This window comes from Triturus cristatus, chromosome 7 (genome assembly GCF_964204655.1).
Source record: "Triturus cristatus chromosome 7, aTriCri1.1, whole genome shotgun sequence".
In the NCBI taxonomy this organism is placed as follows: Eukaryota; Metazoa; Chordata; class Amphibia; order Caudata; family Salamandridae; genus Triturus; species Triturus cristatus.
Window position 1 is genome coordinate 1,275,802,367 of NC_140590.1, and position 19,082 is coordinate 1,275,821,448.

At 41.5% G+C, this 19,082-nt stretch overlaps 1 protein-coding gene across 2 annotated transcripts in view; it reads right to left on the reverse strand.

Moving 5' to 3' along the window:
* Nucleotides 1-19,082, reverse strand: part of MAZ (MYC associated zinc finger protein) — a 121,162-nt gene that overhangs the window by 43,632 nt on the left and 58,448 nt on the right. Inside the window, exon 2 of one of the 2 annotated variants that reach the window (XM_085618806.1) lies at nucleotides 14,041-14,807. In XM_085618806.1, coding sequence (XP_085474932.1) covers nucleotides 14,041-14,807 — 767 coding nt within the window. Of the gene's footprint in view, nucleotides 1-14,040; nucleotides 14,820-19,082 lie in introns of both variants that reach the window. The other variant, XM_085618805.1, reaches the window with a different exon arrangement.

Here is a 19,082-nt window from a genome sequence, read left to right on the forward strand (position 1 = left end):
GAGTAGCAATTAGGAACCTGTTTTGCTCCAAGCAGAACGAATTTGGTTGTGGTTGAGTTTCAAAATGATAAAATTCTGTTGACTGCTAATCCCTGCTGAACTAATATCACTATATGGAGAAAATATATTGACAATATTCTTTTTGATAAGAGATGGGGATAGCCAAGACCTTGTAGAATTTGTGGAATGGGTTAACATACAAAACCAAGACTTAAGATTCACCCATAACTACAGCAAAGAACAGATAATTATTTGGACATTCTGGTGAAACACAGTGGAGGTACTATATATACACATAACAATATATTATGAACCTATCAAGAAAAATTTGCTACTAGCGTACAACAGTTTTCATCCCAGGTCATTACAGCACAACATACCCTAGGGACAATTCCTCTGCATTCTGAGGTGTTGCACTCTGAAACAGATTATTTTAGAAAAGCAGGTATCTTATCTACTAAACTAATAGAGAGAGGATACCCCTGTAAGATAGTACGCCACACATTGAAAAGGGCATGATATTGTCCCAGACAGTCCTTGCTTACCCCTCGAGACAGGCCGAATAAGAACAATGAACGTATGACTTAGGTAACCACCTATATTCCAGTTAGCAATACAATCAATAAGATAATCAACAGGCACTAACTCATTATATGGGACAAAATCAACATCAATCCCCTGTTGCTCATAAAAGAAATAAAAAGCATACAATACTATGTGGTGAGAGCATAAGGAGAGCCTCAAACTAGAGACTATAAAAGAAGTGTGGGGACTACCATCATTTGTAGGCCACTTCAGATGTGGGGACCCCACATCGGAAAACAAAACTACTGAGGTAGTAGAGGTTAAAATAGAGCTGAGCGGCCATTCAAACTGCACAGTAAAAATGTGACCTACATTATCATCGCATATATATGGGACAAACAACTCAAAGTATCAAGCAGAGAATCTGCCAACATCGGAACAGGAAAACAAGTTGCACAGAGGGAGCACCACTTGTCAAGCACTTCACTGAATTAGAACACACGTGGGATATGCTAAGGTGGCATGACTTGATGTGGTCAAACCTGACTCCAGAAGACGTAACTGGAATGAATTGCTAAACCTTAGAGAATGCAAATGGATGGATCGCGTCAAAAGTCCTGTGAATGCATTAAACGACGTGTGCAAAAGAATATCGTGGCTGCTACTTTGATTTGAACATAGTATATTTTTGTGTGGTTTCTGTTGGTACTCAGACTTTATGAAAATGGATTTATTGGTATGCATAGACAGTAAGTAGCGTGTGCGGAAACATGCCTGCACAACAAGTTTACCCTAGGAATTGGTTAATGTATATATAAGGAAATGGCTTTACTTTGGTTTAATCATTATGAACAAATCACTTCTATCAATCATTATGTACAAATCACTTATATCATGCACTTACGCCATATGATTGTTTGGTGCTCCGTGACCTAATAGAAAGCTTCTAGTATGAATCACAGATCAGGGTCATGATAGCCATAAACTGAGTATATTATTTAAATTATCTTACTAAGTGATTATAAATTGGTGTACAGCGAGATAACAAATACATGCAGGATGTGACCAACCCAAGATGGCCGCCATGGTTAGTGGTCTAGTTATCCAAAAAAATGACCGGGTTTTAAGAGCACAATCTGAGTATATGATTTAAATCTCAAAAAACAACCAGGGGATAAAAGTACAGAATATATGATTTAAATCATGTAACTAAGGGATCAAAGATTGGTGTACAGCAAGATAGCACAAATACAGGAAGGACGCAATCAGCCCAAGATGGCCACCATGGTTAGTGGTTTAGTTCTCTAAAACCAACTGGATGATAAGCACAAAGCTGCTCTGCGCGCATTGTTCAACTTGGGTAACTTAGATGAGCGGGCGCAGGTGAGCTCAGGTACCAGGGCCATTGTTACTGCCGTCAACGGCAGAGGTATTTTCCCCATAGGAGGGGATATTTAGCACAATGGTGCTCACTGTAGCATGTCTGAGTATTCCTGCTATTGGGTAGCTTGGTTTCCCCATCTCATTGGTACCAGTGGTGGAATCGAACCAGAGTGGTTTGAGTGCACATGTTTATGATGCGATTACAACACAATATTGCTACCGGTCCTGCTGGTTTTATTCTCAGGATTAGTATCCTTTGGCAGACCCTAAAAGATTCTAGATAGGTGGATTCACATTCCAGTCCATAGTCTTCTGTATAGGTGTAATCTCTACCAGTTATTGCTCGTGATAGCAGTTATTATATGCCTATATGATAGCAACATTTGATCAATATAGGCAATGGAGAATGTAGAGTGAAAATGTGAGAATAGTTGGTGCACTAATATAGATTGGTGAATGCAGTAGAAACAGGTGACCTTTGATGGCTTTAAATCATTTGCATGTAGCTTGCCATATGGATCCTGTAGGTGTACTGGGTTACATCATTAGATTAATTATTTTGCTGTGAGTATAGGATTCTAGTTACACCACTAGAGACATAAGTGTTCAATTATTACAGAAGGGACCTTTGTTGAGCTCGTTAAGAGACCTCTACAGGTGCAGGAAACACAGCTGAGAGGTTTGTGCTTATCTCTGTAGGAGAATATTTGACAGAATTAATCAGTCCATGAGGTTTATAGTTTCTATGATTCATTTTCCGAGGTGCTTTGACAGTCTGACTTTTTGTCTTAAGAATACCCACCAAAATTAGTCTGTGGGACGAAATGTCGATACTGGACTGGGGATTGTACAATATGGAATAGTTTATATTCTTGAATCAGTAATAATACTGGACTGCATATTGAAGTTGTGGATACTCCACGTCGCTTATATGCATCATATTTTAAAGGTTTCACCACTGCACTTATAAGCACTCCGAAGTATGCACTTTTTGATTTATTTAGCACCTTTTGGATGAATAATAAATTATGAGTAATGTAAATGAACAGGTTTGGCATGTAATTTAACTACATGGGTAGTCACCATTGAGACCCACAAAACCATTTGTTCCATGTGTCTGTACTCTATGAAAGAAGACACAGTCAATTAAAACATGAACGAGAAGCCCCAACGACACCTTTGATGAGAGGATGACAGACTCAGATACAGTTCTATCAACGACAATATACTAGGCAATGTCGATCGGATAAATTCAATCCGTTTTAATCTAGTGGCGATGATTTGCACTACAAAGACATTTCAATTCAAAGTTTTTGGATTATCTATTTGCACATAATGAAATAGTCGGCTTGATGTTTACATGTTATGTTCATTGAATTTATTTGCACTTTATCGCCATTTTTGCACATTTTGCCCATGTCATCAGCAATATTGTTATGAAATCGACTTTGTTTTTATATTCGTCTTATGCTCGCATATTTATATCTTATTGGTGGTGATGTTGTACTTTTATGGATATTCTTATCCGAATAAAGACCCTTTGACTGACTGACTGACTAGGCAATGTCATCTGCCACTGCACGGACAACGGCGACTATCAATGGCACACACTGCCAAAAAAGCTCTAAAATGACCCTAATTTCAGAAAAATGTCTTACATTGAAACTCATGCCAGAATTTAGATGACTATTTCCACGAGCGTGCTTTTCCTCTTGATGGCTCAAGCATTTTCGCTGACAGGCGCAGCCTTTCCCTTCAAAAGAGCCTGTCATTTTCCAGTGCACGTTGACAGGCACAGCATTTCCCTTCTAAAGAGCTTGTAATTTTAACGTGCACGCTGACAGGCACAGCATTACCCCATTTTGGCATATGCTGTACCCAACGTTGCTTCTTGTGGGCCTCGAGGAGAGCGCATTTCAGTCAGTGCTTTTTACCATTTGTTACCTCTTTGACGTATTTGTACTACAGCTCATTGGAATTACTTCAAATAACTGCTATTCTTGTTGTAATTCTACAAACATTTGAGTAAGACTTGCAATTGCTGCATTTTTTTAGGTTCTCTTCTTTAGCAGGTACACCGGTCATTCTGTTTTTTTTTCTTCAAACTTTTTATTCCAGGTTACAAAGCGATGAGTCAATGTTAGTTTCATTTTACACACGGCTTCAGGGAATGTGTGTAATCGGTTACCACTACAAGCATTCCTACCTGCTTCTGGTGAAACTGCGCTTAAATGGGAGGAATGGAGAGAATATTTCACCAACTAAATTTCTACATTCGACGGCAACAGGACTTCAGTGCGGAGAAGAAATATAAAATACTTTTACATTGCCTTGGCCCAGGGGGATTTAAAGTATATAACCGCATTATTGAAAAACCAAGAACGGCAGGTCAGGGTGATGTCTACGTAAATGCCCTTAAGCACTTCCAGCAAACCCACTGTGTATGTTGCTGTAGATTGGTACAAATATTTCCACAGAAGACAAGGTAAAGAGGAACCTATAGAGGATTATGTATCTGCTTTGAAAAATCTGGCCCTCACGTGTCGCTTCAGCAGTTTACATGATAATCGTATTAGAGATCAAAATCGTGATGCAAGCCTCCAACCCTAGTATCCAGGACAATTTGTGGGCTTAAGGGGAAAGTCCACGGCAAGATGTCATTGTCAAAAGAGCTGAACTAACAGGCAGTTGTGCCAAGGCTGTTCTTTCGGAAAATAAAGAAAGAAAAGAAGAGTCTGTGCTGACAAAAATAAGTGCAACCAAAACATCAGCAATGCATAAGAAGGTGGTTAAGGAGAAACCTGACGTAGATAATAAAAATGACAAAGGATTCAATAGGAGACAATGTTACAGCTGTGGCAGTGTCAATCACCTAGCCAACAACAAGAAATGCCCTGCAAGAAAACAGAAATGTTCCAAGTACGGAATTATAGGACATTTTCAAAAAGTGTGTCAGAAAAAGTCTCCCGGCTCTGTCAAGTTGGTGTAACGCGGGACAATGAAGGCTCATCTCTGTCGGAAGATGATAAATTGAACATGTGTGTACTTAGCATGGAATTAACAAATGTTACAGATTCACAGCGAGGAGAGATGCCAAAAAAATTGTAAGATGACAATGGGAGGCATTGGCATATCCATTGTTTCGGATTCAGGTTCCCCGTACAGCATTGTTAATAAACATGGGTGGGAAGAGAAATTTGCACTGGTCATAGGAGGCCAGTTAGAACAGTGACATTTCTGTCAAAACATTCACGGGAGAACCTGTAGAGATAGTAGGGTTTAGGAAATTCAAAAATAGGGAGTCCACAGGAAACCTGTGTTTCTAAAACGGTAAGCTAGGGATTACTTTGGACCCCAACAGTCCAGAACCTGTACTCATGATTCAATCTGAAGTAAAATCCAGTAATGATGTATTAAAGTAGTTTCCCATGATATTTTGAGGGGATATTAGGAAGTTGAATGGTTTCAAACATAAAATCTGTGTGAAACAGGACCCCAAATCACAGGTACATAACGCAAGAAACATTCTGTTCACAATAAAAAATTAGATTGAAATGCAATTGGAAAGGTTACAGAAGGAGGGAGTCATAGAGCAGGTGGAGTCCTCTGAGTGGGTGGCCCCCTTAGTAGTAGTGGCAAAGAGGGCCAATGGCAAGTTGAGGTTGTGCATAGATCTCCGCAATCTCAACAACAATATCCTGATTGACCAATTTACTCTACCACGTACTAATGAAATGCTGGCCCTTACCAAGGGCCTTAAGTGGTTTTGAACTATCAATCTTAAAGCTGATTACCACCAGGTTCCCCTGCACAAAGATAGCAGAAGCTTCAGTATATTTATTACACCGTTCAGGTGTTACCGGTTCAAGAGAGTACCGTTTGGCCTGGCCTCCGCTGCGGCCATGTTTCAGAGGCTCATGCAAGTGAATTGTAAAGATGTCAAGAACCCACTTATGTTACAAGATGATATATTGATAATGGTCAAGACCAGGGAAGATCATGAAAAAAATTATTCCAAGTACTCAGTATTTTAGAGAGCAGAAGTTACGTATTTGGGTGATCTGTTCAAAGGTGATGGCATCAAACCTAAGAAGGAGCTACTGGATGCCATTAGTAATGCACTTGAGCCCAAGAACCGGGATGAATTACATGCCTTACTTGGCTTGGTCATTCTATGCCAAATTTGTCAAAAAATTCCACAAAAACATATGAAATGAGGCAACTTCTTAAACGAAGGAACAAATGTGAATGGTCCAGTGCATGTCATAATGCATTTTGTTCTCTTAAAGACTAATTATGCAAGGCTACCCCACTACAAGGTTTTGACCCCTACCTACCCAACACTCTCACTATGGATGCTAGTGGAAGAGGTCTTGGGGCGATACACACTCAGAAGAATGCTCTGGGCAGAGAAGATACCATAGCATTTGCATCCTGCTCTTTGACACCTGGCGAAGAGAAGTATTCAGTCATAGAGAGGAAGATATTAGCTTGTGTGTGGGGGTTAATGCACTTCCGACAATAGGTCTGGGGTAGCAAAGTCACTTTGCGCAGCGATCATAAGCCATTAACTAAAGTGTTGACCACAAAAGGCCTATACGCTGCTTTCCCAAGATTAGCCCGCATGTCTGTTCGACTTAAATTATACAGTACAGTATGTGGCAGGAGTTTAGAATGTGGTGGCAGACTTTCTAAGTGGTATGCCTGTACCTTTGAATGACGCGAAAGAAGTCATAGTTGAAGATTTTTGTGCGCCAAACATACATGAAGAGTTGCATGGCATAACTGTGGAGGAATAGAAGCTAGAACAGAAAAAGATACATTGCTCGGAAATGTTCAGGGCATGATATCTGGAGGTTGGCCCGAAAAGAAATGTGTCCCCAAGGAAATGTTGCCTTTTTGGGACATAAGACGAACTATAGGAAGAAGTTGGTTTGCTATTAAAAAGTGGCAGGGTCATTCCCCAGTCAAATTGAGATCGAAGATTCTTGAAATTTGCACTGAGGAATTGGTAAAACAAACTTTCGAGTGAACAATTGGTACTGGTGGCCTGGAGTGGACAAAGAAATAGAAAAAAAAGGTCAGAGATTGCATACTCTCTGAAAATTCAGACAAAACTCAGGTCATATTTAGACCTCACCCCCACTCCCGCCCGTGCTATTTCATGTCCCAACATGCCTTGGGAAAAAGTGGGTGTGGATAAAATGGGACCCATACAGGAACAGAACGAGCAAGTGTATGTCTTAGGTCCTATCAACCACTTTTCTAAGTGGCCTGAAATTGGGGTGGTGAAAAAGGCTGATGCTAGCATCATAAGATTTTTTGATAAAATCTTCATCAGAGAAGGCTTGCCCAAGAGTATCCTAAGCAACAATGGCTCGCAATTAACGCCTGATAGTTTTAAGGCATACTTGCACAGAAACGGCATAGTACACAAGACTACCTCAGCTTACCATCCTGCAGGTAACGGTGCTGTGGAATGGTTCAACCGTGTTGTCAAATGCATAGTCCAATTATCTAGCAATAATAACTTAGCTTAGGGGAACGAAGTACACAAGACTTTGGGGACATACAGAATCACCTAGTGCAGTAGCACAGGTCTCCGTCCCTTCGATCCCATCAGTGGAAGGACGCCCATGTCCAAGGAGAATGTGGGTTGGATGGAAGCAGCCAGGAGAATGAATTGGTCATCTGATGTAGTCAAAGGTAACCTAGAGGACATAAGGCAGTTTAACTTAAGGTAGGGTACATAGTAAGAGTAAATAAAAGTGGACATATTGGCAAAGGCCAAAGCAGGTTTTCCCAACTACCTGCAGTGGAAAAAATATTTTTTGTAATGCAGCCCTAATGAGTGATGGGAAGAGCGTGGCACTTATCTACGATTGTGGTATGCAAGCATACATTTGGGACTGATACACCATGGGGAACAAATAGGGATGAAACAGTTGAATGGAGTAATGGATGGTGGTTTCAGGAGGAGAGTGAACAGACTAAAGAACATGATTGCGCTATTCACCAGGATCCAATTCAGGATGCAGAATCCTTTACTAAAGTTGATAAAATAACCTCTACCAGCTTCAAAACAAGTAGAGTAGACCGTCCTGCAGTAACACCGAAAAGATTACAAGACAGTCTGTGAGTAGCTTCTTCCTAGGGTTTATTCAGTTCCTACTGAGATCCGTTTAACTTGTGGTTGTTCCCCACAGCCTATGTACGGAATACCTATTACAATTACAGTTTTGTTTTAATTTTATAATATAGGCTCTTAAGCAAGGGTCACAGTAAATAAATTTATTGCATCGTCAAAATGTGTACAAATTTTATACGAGTCTCTTAATAGAGTTTTAAGTTGCAGTTTTTTTTATTATTTATTGTTGTTTTAGGCAATAATTCTGTGTTTATAGCTTTTAGTTTTTGGATAAAGGTGAAGATGTGTTGTGAATTGTGCTGCGGATGTCCCATGCTATACGGTTCCAAGCTGGTCACTTATCAGCTGTGCGTTCTGGAATGTTGACAGGCAGCTGATAACTGACCGAAGAGGACCCGGGGCCCCGCTTCTCCCCTCACAAATGTGTTGAAAAGTACTATAAAAATCTTACTTCTACCAGCGAGTGTGTGGAAACGTCCTTAGAGGATATACTTGCTATATGCAACCGTCAAATGTGGTGAGAGATTGAACCATATCTAAAACACCTACCAGAGAACAAAGAAGCTGGCAACTAGCGGGATCAACTGTGTTGTAAAGGCAGACTGGCTAAGCACCATTTCATTTAGACCAGAAGTACAAAATAGGATTTGCACATGCCATACAATGAAGAGTACAGTATAGAGACCTATACAGAGGAGGCTACCAGCCTTGTAAGTATCAGCATATAGGATCATTAACTTCCTACCATAAGCAGGCTCCCAGTAAAAGGACTGAAAACCAGTCTTCGGGCAATGAAAGCTCGAGAAGGCAGTGGCAACGTATTGGTAACAGTCATGAAAACATTTGAATCTGCCTGTGGATGGAATGGTCTCTCTTCATTACAATCAATGGGCCCGTTTAAAACCCGACCATCGAGCGCTGGATCTTGTACAATTAGGTCACACTGTAGAGTTTATCCTGAACCTTCCAATGGCACTATCACTCAAAATACCCCATAGGCATCCTTAGCCATTGAAGAAGTAATTTATTATCATGTTGCAAAAGGAAGCAGAAGAGCAGTTCCAAAAATCCCAAAGAAATTTAGGATTTTATTCCAGTTTCCTCCAGATAAGAAAATGTTGGGAGAGCGAAGGCCAATATTAAATCTACAGAATCTAAACAAGTATCTGAAACAGGCAAACATTTCACATAAAACCCTTACAGGATGTGCGATAACTTCTTCACAGCAAGGATTATATGACATCTTTAGACCTGCAGGAAGAATAGTTTCTTATCAGTATTAATCACGCTCAAAGGTTCCAAGTGACTGATTGCCATTATCAGTTCAAAGTCCTTCCATTTGGCCAGAAATCTGCCTCAAGGATATTAACAAAGTGCATGGCACAAGTAGCTAACCATTTCAGAAAACAGGGTCATCGGGTTTTTATCCATTTAGACAACTGGCGGGTCAAGGCAAATTCTTTCAAGTCAGTTATAGAATCTACCAGTGAATGTTTGCATCTCTTCAAGAAGCTAGGGTTCATGCTAAACAGAGTTAAATCTTCTGTATGTCGTTGCAGAAAGATCAGGTTCTGGTTGCCATTCTTGATACAAGGCATTCTCATCAGAGGAGAGAGAAACACGCCCTTCACCTTAGTCACACAATTGCAAAAAGAAAGATCAATCACTGTGTGACTTTACAACTCCATTTTAGGGATGATTACATCCTGCATCCCTTTGTTCCTATGTTGTCGCCTGCACATGAGACTATTCTAAGAGGCATTAGCGAAGTAGCGGTTGCAGAAGGGGAGTTCACTTGACACCCTAATACAAGTAATGCAGCAGATGAAACAGACAAACACCTGGTGGGTTCAACGCAAGAACACCACAGCCTGCTTATCTTTTCTTCAGGAGAAAGAACATTTCATATTGACAGTAGATGCTCACTAGAGAGATGCGGCATTCCCTCGCAAGAGTTACAGGCCAACTGCAAATTGTCTCTAACAGAAGATCCAACTGCATATCAGGATCCTTAAACTGACAGCACTCATTCTAGGACTGCGCTATTTACTTGCAAGGAGAAGCAAATCTTCAGCATTGATATGCGCAAACGACACAAGAGTGTTTCGGAATTACATTTAAAAAACAATTCTTATCTTGAGCCGGGTCCCGCATCTTCTCTGCTCCTCCTCTCCTGTCTCGGACAGGAACAGGAAGCAGGCAGCCAGGCTCCCTCTCCTAACCAATCACAACGCTACAATGTAGTGTTGTGACTGGTCGGAGCGCCGTCAGGGGCTGGAGGGGTGAGAGGGGTGAGCATATTCTCCATGCAGGCTGCAATGGAGAAGGGGAAAGTGCACATGACTCATTTGGGTGGCCCGAGAGGGCCAACCAAAGTCATTCCACAGTCAGGAGTGGGCAAACCACTCCTCCCCTGCCCAGCTCGGAGAGCAGAGCAGTTCCGCCCACCCTCCCTCCACAAAGCAGCAGGACATGAAACATAAAATGACAATAACTCCAAGTTATCATCATTTTATGTTTCTCTCTGCTTAAAAGCAGAGGGGCGACGCTCCTCCGCCATAGTGGAGGAGACACCCCTGGTCCAAGGATGTGTGGCTTGCGTGGATCCCCAAACATTTTTTTACCCAGGTTTGCAAGGGATTCTGGGTAATAGAGCCTGTGAGAGCCACACAAGTCACCCCATTCTGGATTCCCCTGAGGGTCAGTTTTCACTAGAAAAAAATATGTGTCCATATTGAATTTTGGGCTGATCCCTGTCGCGGGCACTAGGCCTATCCACATAAGTGAGGTACCATTTTTATTGGGAGACTTGGGGGAATGCTGGGCGGGTGAAAGTTTGTGGCTCCCCGTAGAATCCCCAACTTTCCATCACAGAAATGTGAGGATTTTTTTTTTCCAAAGTTTGAGGTTTGCAAGGGATTCTGGTTAACAACCTGTGAGAGCCACACAAATTACCCCATCCTGGATTCCCCTGGGTATCTAGCTTTAAAACATGTACAGGTGTGCTAGGTTTCCCTATGTGCCGGGTGAGCTAGGGCCCAAAATCCACAGCTAGGCACATTGCAAAAAAAGGGGCACCTTTTTGTGGAAAAATGTGATTTGTCCACGTTGTGCTTTGACCCATTTCCTGTCACGGGCACTAGGCCTAACCACACAAGCGAGGTACTATTTATATCGGGAGACTTAGGGAAACAGAATAGTTGAACAGTTGTCTTTCTATGCATTTCTGCTTTCGAAATGTAAGACAGTGCGTAAAAAGAAGACATTTTGAAAATTTCCCCCTTATTCACATGCTAGTATGGCTACCCACAAATTCAGAGATGTGCAAATAAACACTGCTTCTGAACTCCAAATCGTGTTCCCATTTCGGAAATAAATAGGTTTCCTGATACCTATTTTTCACTCTTTATATTTTAACAAATTAATTGCTGTATACCCGGTACACAATGAAAATCCATTGCAAGATGCAGCTCAGTTATTGGCTCTGGGTACCTCAGGTTCTGGGTGAACTAACAAGCCCGATATAGCTCCGCAACCAGAAGGGTCCCGCGGACGTAACTTTATATTGCATTCAAATATCTGCCATAGTTAGAATAAGTTACAAGTAAAAATGTAGACACACAATGGCAGTTTTTTCCAAATCAATTTTAATATTTTATAACTTTGACTTTCCTTAGAAAAACCTTACAGGATCTACACAAAAAACAAAATGTAGCTGTATTTTGGCTAATTTTTTGGTACCCTCCAGGCGAATCCTTAAACCCTGGGTACCTTTAGATTCCTCAGGATGTTGAAAGAAAAGGACGCGATTTTGGCATGGATACCTTATGTGGACAAAATGTTATGGGGGGTCTAAGTGCGAACTACCTCAAATTAGGGGGTGGTCTGCCTGGCAGCAAAAGGGTTAACCACCAAGTGATAATTTCTTATATTTACTGCTTGTTATTCTGATTCAAGTGTGTAAATTTATGATCCAATATTAGAGAAGAAAATTTGTACTTACCTTTAAGTAAAGTTCTCCTGTATTTGTAGTTTCATAGAATCACATGCGGCCCACCCACCTCCCCAACTAAGGAGCACCTAAAGACTAAATTGTATTCTAAGTCGTCATCTTCAAAATCTGAACTATGGTGACCTGGGTGAGGAAGGGCGAAGACTGTGCTTTGCTCTGGCAGGCTATGGTTCGGATCTTTTACATTGATGTGAATAAGCTACTATTATGACGCTGTCAGTTCTTTGCAATATAGAACCTTCTATTGCTAACTGTGTCTACAAAGGGAATGATTCAAGCATAAGAATCAATGGAAGATACTAATAATGGAGAACTCCACCGACAGATTTGTAACTTTTTAGTGGGATAGGTGAAGAGACCTAGATACAACTGACTTGGCTGCTGCTTTCATATGTTCTGTTCCAGCAGTTTATTCTTTTCGAAAGAAGGTGCTTGCCCTGAAACTGAATAATGCTAATAAACAGGATACAAAGTCTGCAGTCACCCAAGGTCACCTTCTAATGAGACTGCATTCTGAACAAACTTTAAAGACTTTTAGCAGGAAATACTGAAAATGGTAGCTTTTCATGGTGCGCTATGATGATGCACAGAGGAAGCGGAGATACTCCTTTCCTAAGAGAGAGATACAAAGGTTTATTGCTCGGGCTGTAGCTGCTCTTGTTGGGTAGATTGGGACAGATTATCCTCGAGTCCAAAGAACACCATGGCCATGATCAGCATTGGGTCAGAATGGAAATATGGATCTACCGGGTGCAGTGATAAGCTTATGGTCCTCGTTTTCCACTAAGTAATGAGGCATGAAATGCTGAATTAGTATTTAACACAACAAATTTCATATGTTTTGTCTTTTAAACAATACAATTTGTTTAAATTTGAGCTGTCGAAATCCATTAGGGGAAATCAGAGCGATAAAATGACCAGCTCACAAATCAGAATGACGATACCAGTGCAAACTTCTATTTTCACAGTAATCAGGATATGCACCCCAGGTCTTAATAAGGGCCTGGGTAGGTGCTCCGGAACAATTTACGTCAAGCGATCAGTGCAAGGTGATGCTACGGGTCTTATGCTTCCCAGTTAGAGGAAGTGCATTAGCTTTTTCTAGGTTCTGCAATTCAAATTTTATGTTAAACCCTAGTTCTTGTTTTTGATTAACAAACAATTTGCATTGATTAAAAATCATCTATTCTTGTTGCTTTTTATACCCAACGATATGTTAGGTTCATAATATTGCTACAGAAATTTCTGGCAACCACAAAGTACCCAAATGTTTTTTTTAGTTTTAACTGCGTTGAGGAGAGGATCAGCTAAGAAGGACAAGGGGCAAGGATATCGCCTAAGTAATCAGAGTACACTCTAGGTGTTCTTTGAGAACACTGCTGCTTCAGACCACACTCAAGGAAAGCACCCCCAAACATCATCAAAGAGAGTCTCTGATATTGAGGGGCACTGCAAGGATAATTTGGATATGAACTGGGAAAACTATTTCAGGTATGAAAGGAGGGCACATTTTAGATATCAAATTTGGTGACATTTTCTAAAGTAAACTCAATTGTTATCATTAACATAAGAAAAATTGCATTTCAAATGTAGCCGGATTTTGGAGAAAGTCTCCTATTTTGTCCATCTTCCAAACAGAGGGGCATTCTTGCTTACCCACTGAAGGACTTGGTATTCCACCCTTCTGAATCCATCATCGCCTAGTCATAATCCCATATCCACAAGGGCTAAAAAAAACATGTTTACTCCACCCTTCAAAGTTGGGTATTCTCTTTCTCATCCGAAGCATTGTGAATGCTGCTCCTACCATTAAGAGCCTGTTTAACACCATCTCCCCCTTTCTGTACCTTTGCAGCCTTCCACTTACCATGTAATTAAACCTTTGCCAGCCACTGCCAGTCAGGGTATGCCCTCCCATGTACCAGTCCCTCTAGGCAACACATCAAGACCCTAGACAGTTAGATGCACTCACCGTGAGAAACCTTTGCCACAGTGGCTGCAGATATAGGGCTTGTGAATGGTTCCGTCGTGTGAACGCACATGATAGCTCATCCGGTCCTTGCGCTTGAAGCGTTGCTGGCAGATGGGGCACTCATACGGCTTCTCGTCTGAGTGTGACAACTTGTGGCGGTTCAGGTGGTAGACATCACGGAAAGCTTTTCCACACATGTCACAGGCATGGTTCTTGCGGATCCGCTTACCCGAGGCTGTAGTGGTCACCAGTCCGGCGCCATCCCCCTCTGAGGTTGGTGGACTAGCTTCAGTCACCCCTCCACCACTGGCGATAGTAGTGATACCCACTGCATTATGCATCGGCACAGTTGCTGCTACGCTAAGCAGGCTAAGCGGTACCATGGTGGGTATTTTGTTGGTAGTAGTGGCTGCACTGCGTGGCTTGACACCTGTGTGTATAGCTTCATGACGCCTCAGGTTGTAGCCATTCTTGAACTCTTTAGAGCATAAGGTGCAGATATAGGGTCCTTTGCTCTTCGACCCCTTCCGGGGGTCAAGCGGAGTGCCTGGTCCCACGTTGCCCGGCAGGCCCTGCTTCAGAGCTGCTGTGTCCACCGTAGAAGCCTGGGTGATCCCACCATTGCCACCATTATTCCCAGGAGATGAGGCAAGAGCAGCAACGGCTGCCGCAGCCGCTGCAGACTCCTGGGCAGCATTGACTGAGGACAGCACCGGCAGCAGCTCTACCTGCAGGGACTCTGCCGGGGTGGGCACAGAGGGAGGAGTCTGGAGCCCCAAATAAAGGGAAAAAGAAACAAAAAAGAGAATAAACACCTTTCATAGTAACAAAAGCTAAAATACCTAAACATGTCTCTTAAGATATGTGAAATCATTCAACAAGGCAGCTGAGGCCTGGGAGTCAGGATCTTAAAAGAATTACTTACTGCCAATCAAAAGACGTATCACAACACATTACTAACAGAAAAAGAGTAACGGGCGGGCGTTATATACCATTAACATGTAACATTTCATAATTGAAATACTAAGAGGCCATACTAATGACATACGGTGAGTGGTACAAATGTTAGTAACAGAGGAATAATTTTTAGGTTGAAGCCTACTAGTGCAGCTGTCAAGTTTGCTTAAGAAATCTTGGGTACATTCTGAGAGATTCTTTGGGACTGCATTCCATCCATTGCTCATCACTGGTATTGTGGTTTGTAAGTCACATTTGCTTGCTTTCTATTTGCTGCCTTTATTTATTTTAGGCTATCCAGGTTGAGTTAGTCCACCCATAGAGTACAGCCTGTTTACAAGGGCTCCTTGTATTCTTCCACAAAAGCGTCGAAGAGTGCTCACTTTCTGTAAACAGGATTTGACATTCTGTTCTTATCTTCTCACATTTGCTGTGCATTCAAAGACAGAGGTCAGATGTCAGGCTCTGTATTTCGAGGGAACTTGGTGTTTACCTTTCTTTTCTGACTTCAAAGTGAGAATATTTATGTGACAATCATACTGGGTACCCATGTGAGACGAGGCTGTAGGATTTTATTTTTTCTAGCACACAAAAAGTAAATATCTGTAAGTGAACTGTGCAAATTTTTCAGAATTCAGAAAGCACAAATAAAGCATCTTTTGTAGTTCTGAAGTGTGCTGGAAACAAATATTTTAATCCATTCAAAACAAATCAGTACACTGGGTGATGTCATTCCCACACATTATCGTTTGTGCGCTGTATAGTTTTATCAGTACAACTGTATGCATGGGCAAATGTAACAGCCCTTACAATTGAAAATCTGTTGTCTGTAATGGCAATGTGCTATTACAGCATGCATCCTCCTTTCTACGCAACTCAACTCTACCATGTACTCAACTACACACTATGACACTCTCTCCCCTCTCCACTACACCACGCTACTCCACTCCACATCACTGACACTTCACTCAAGGCCACTCTACTCTATTCTTTAACATTCTTCTCCATTCCACTATTACAACACTCAACTGTACTCTATTCCGCTCCCCTCTACTCTACTTCACTTCACTCCACTCAACTCTACTCTACTCTATTCTACGATACTCCATTCTACTCCGTTCCACTCTATCCCACTCCACTCTCCAATTCTCCACTCTACAACGCTCCATGACACTCTAGTTTACTCCATTCTATACCACTCCACGCTATGCCACTCCACCCTATGACACTTTACTCCACTCTACGGCACTCCACGTCCCTCCACTCTATGACACAACTTTACTACGCGACCCTCAATGACACTCTGACACTAAATTCCATTCTACAACAGTCTACTCTAAGACACTCCACGACAAATATAATATATATTTATATATATATAGAAATATTTTTATATATCATGAAAATCAATCTTGCGGAGAGAGTATATCCGGATAATTCTCAAGCGCTTCTTTGAAATAGAGCTAGAAATTGCATATAAGTTCTGCAACCTTATTCTTGACCTCACCCGTCAACCCTACCCAATGACAAATCAATCGAACATCTAGCAAATACACACACAGAAAACAAAGAAATAAACAAAGAAGAAACATTCCTATTGCGGGAGTAAACCAACAGTAAGGTTTGGGACACCAAGTTCTTCCCAGTTAGTTATTTTTTAGGTGTATTTGATATATGTTTGAGTTATTGTCTGGTAGGGGTCAAAACATTTTACTGCTTTTATTTTGAAATATATTTTTTACCAATTTTCTAAAATTTTCCGAGTATACTCTTTCCGCAATACTGATTGTCATGATATTTACATTTAAATATTAAATAAATTTATAATTTTTTGGGTCCAAGGGGGAAGGTGGTGTTTACAGTTTACACTGTTGTCCCAGCCCCAATTGCATTTTTAATGGTACACCCTATATTGTTTTTGGCATCTAGGCAATGAACCCTCCCCACAAGACACTACAGCTCAAATGCGCATAGTTATTTCCATTTCAAGTCTATTTGTGGTAAATGTATTCTGTGTTCAGTCCATTTCCTTTCTGTTGTGAAGAACAAATGAAGACTCCTGCTCAAAGTGTAGACGTTTGCCTGTGGGGGCTACACAATATAGGCTCCCCTTTACTTGGGATATGCTCCTATATTGAATACCTTTGGGATAGACTGGATCGCATCTGGGTGGCATAAAGTAATATTACTACTATACAAAATAATAAGTTCTGACATCTAGTACCTTCCTAAGACTTAATGGAACACGCTGTGAGGGAAAAGTGGCTTCTGAGATCTTCAAAAGATGGGCAACAATAATACATGAAATCAAACCAAGAGAGGACTCTAGAACGGATATGTCTAAACAAGACAGAAGAAAAACATCTACAAGACATATCAGGAGTATGGTGAAAGTGGGGCACGCATAAACTATATTCACCTGATAGGGCTGCCCGAAGGAGCATAGAAGACATACACTAAAATTTGACTAGCAAAATGACCTGGAAATTTCTTCGTTTTTAAAACTCGTACATTAAATAAAAAAAGAGCACCAAACAGCTTAGAAAGCAAACTGATGGATGATAAACTTCAGAGCGCTTCAGAACTGCATGAAACATGGTACTAAGCAATTTTCGGATAAGGAGAATAGCCATTTGAACACCTATGAAAATGGTGTGGAAAACTCTAGAATACAAGAAATAGAAAAAGTTATACATCCCTTATGCATTAGTTATAATTCAGTGAAGCTTATCCAGGTCAGCCGCAGGACCAGACGCTGACCAACAATTTCACCCATTATGACAGGAAATCGGAGACATTTGGTCTGACGGATGCTTAATGTAACACTGCGTTTGCGCTATTAATTATCTGTATTGATATGTACAGATCCTTATGTGTCTCTATGATGACCCCTATGCATGAAGTACCAGGCTTTGACGCCAATAACCCTTCTTATCACGTACATGTCCCCCGGACTAAAACAGAAATCATTGCCTTCTCCAAAGACTACCGCGATATAAGAGAAAGTCCTGATGAATGGTGTACCAGGACAAAAGGATATAGTGCATAGGCCAGGTCACACTGAATGACAGACCACATTTTTTCTTGCATTCTCCCACCTGATATATGGAAGAAGTGCAGAAGAGAAAACTTAGAAGAGGTCCACTGGACCAAAATGAATACTACAGGAGATGCCTGGAACACTGATGGCTAAGTAACTGATGAAATAGCAGCCCAGCCAGGTAAATTAATAGTTAGGTTGCAAGAATTAGTGCCCAGGAAAAGACTACATTGGACAAAATCAGACAACTATAAACAAGAAAAGGATGAAAATGTAGCCGTCTTATACTCCCAAATTCAAAAGGATGTTCTCTGCCCATAGTGGGAGGAATGCTGCTGACGAGGGGGCCCAACAAGTCCGCTCCAGTTGTTTTGTAAATGGCACCCAATAATGTATAAGATTATCCATCCACAACCCCCATCGAATAGCACTCCAGAAATTGACTAGGGGTTAGTACGATGGTGGGATAATTCTCCACAATGTCCAGAAATACTATTGGGCATCACAATTAATCATTGTTAATCACTGGGTTCACCTCAGGGGAGACAAACCGGCCTGCAGGATGAATAGGAGAAACATGCAACTTGGGGGCTAACCAAGAGCCATCTATGAGGGAGCACTTCACACATTCCTTCTCAGCCCTACTACTGTCAACATTTACCTGTGGCACACCGCACTATGGGCTGGTGGGGTAAGATCACATAGGCCATCCCTTTGTGAGACACTGCTTGCTTAGGCACCCTGGCCCCACAACAGGGTGTTCACAAGTGGGACCTCATAGGCCTGTCTTGACTGGAGGACTTGTGGAGAAGTGGGAAGGTACTCCCATTTGCAGAGTTACCAAAATAGTACCAACTGGCACCCACAGAGACCTACTGATACCTGCAAGTCTGCCATGCCCTGTATAAAGTGCTCCCAAAGAGAAGAGACCTTCCCGAGTCCACCCCACTTGAGAATAGGCTATTAGATGATTATCTAGCCTAAAAGGCAAATTCGCTTACCTACCGGAAACTGTTAAACAATTCCCCTGACACCATGACCCGAC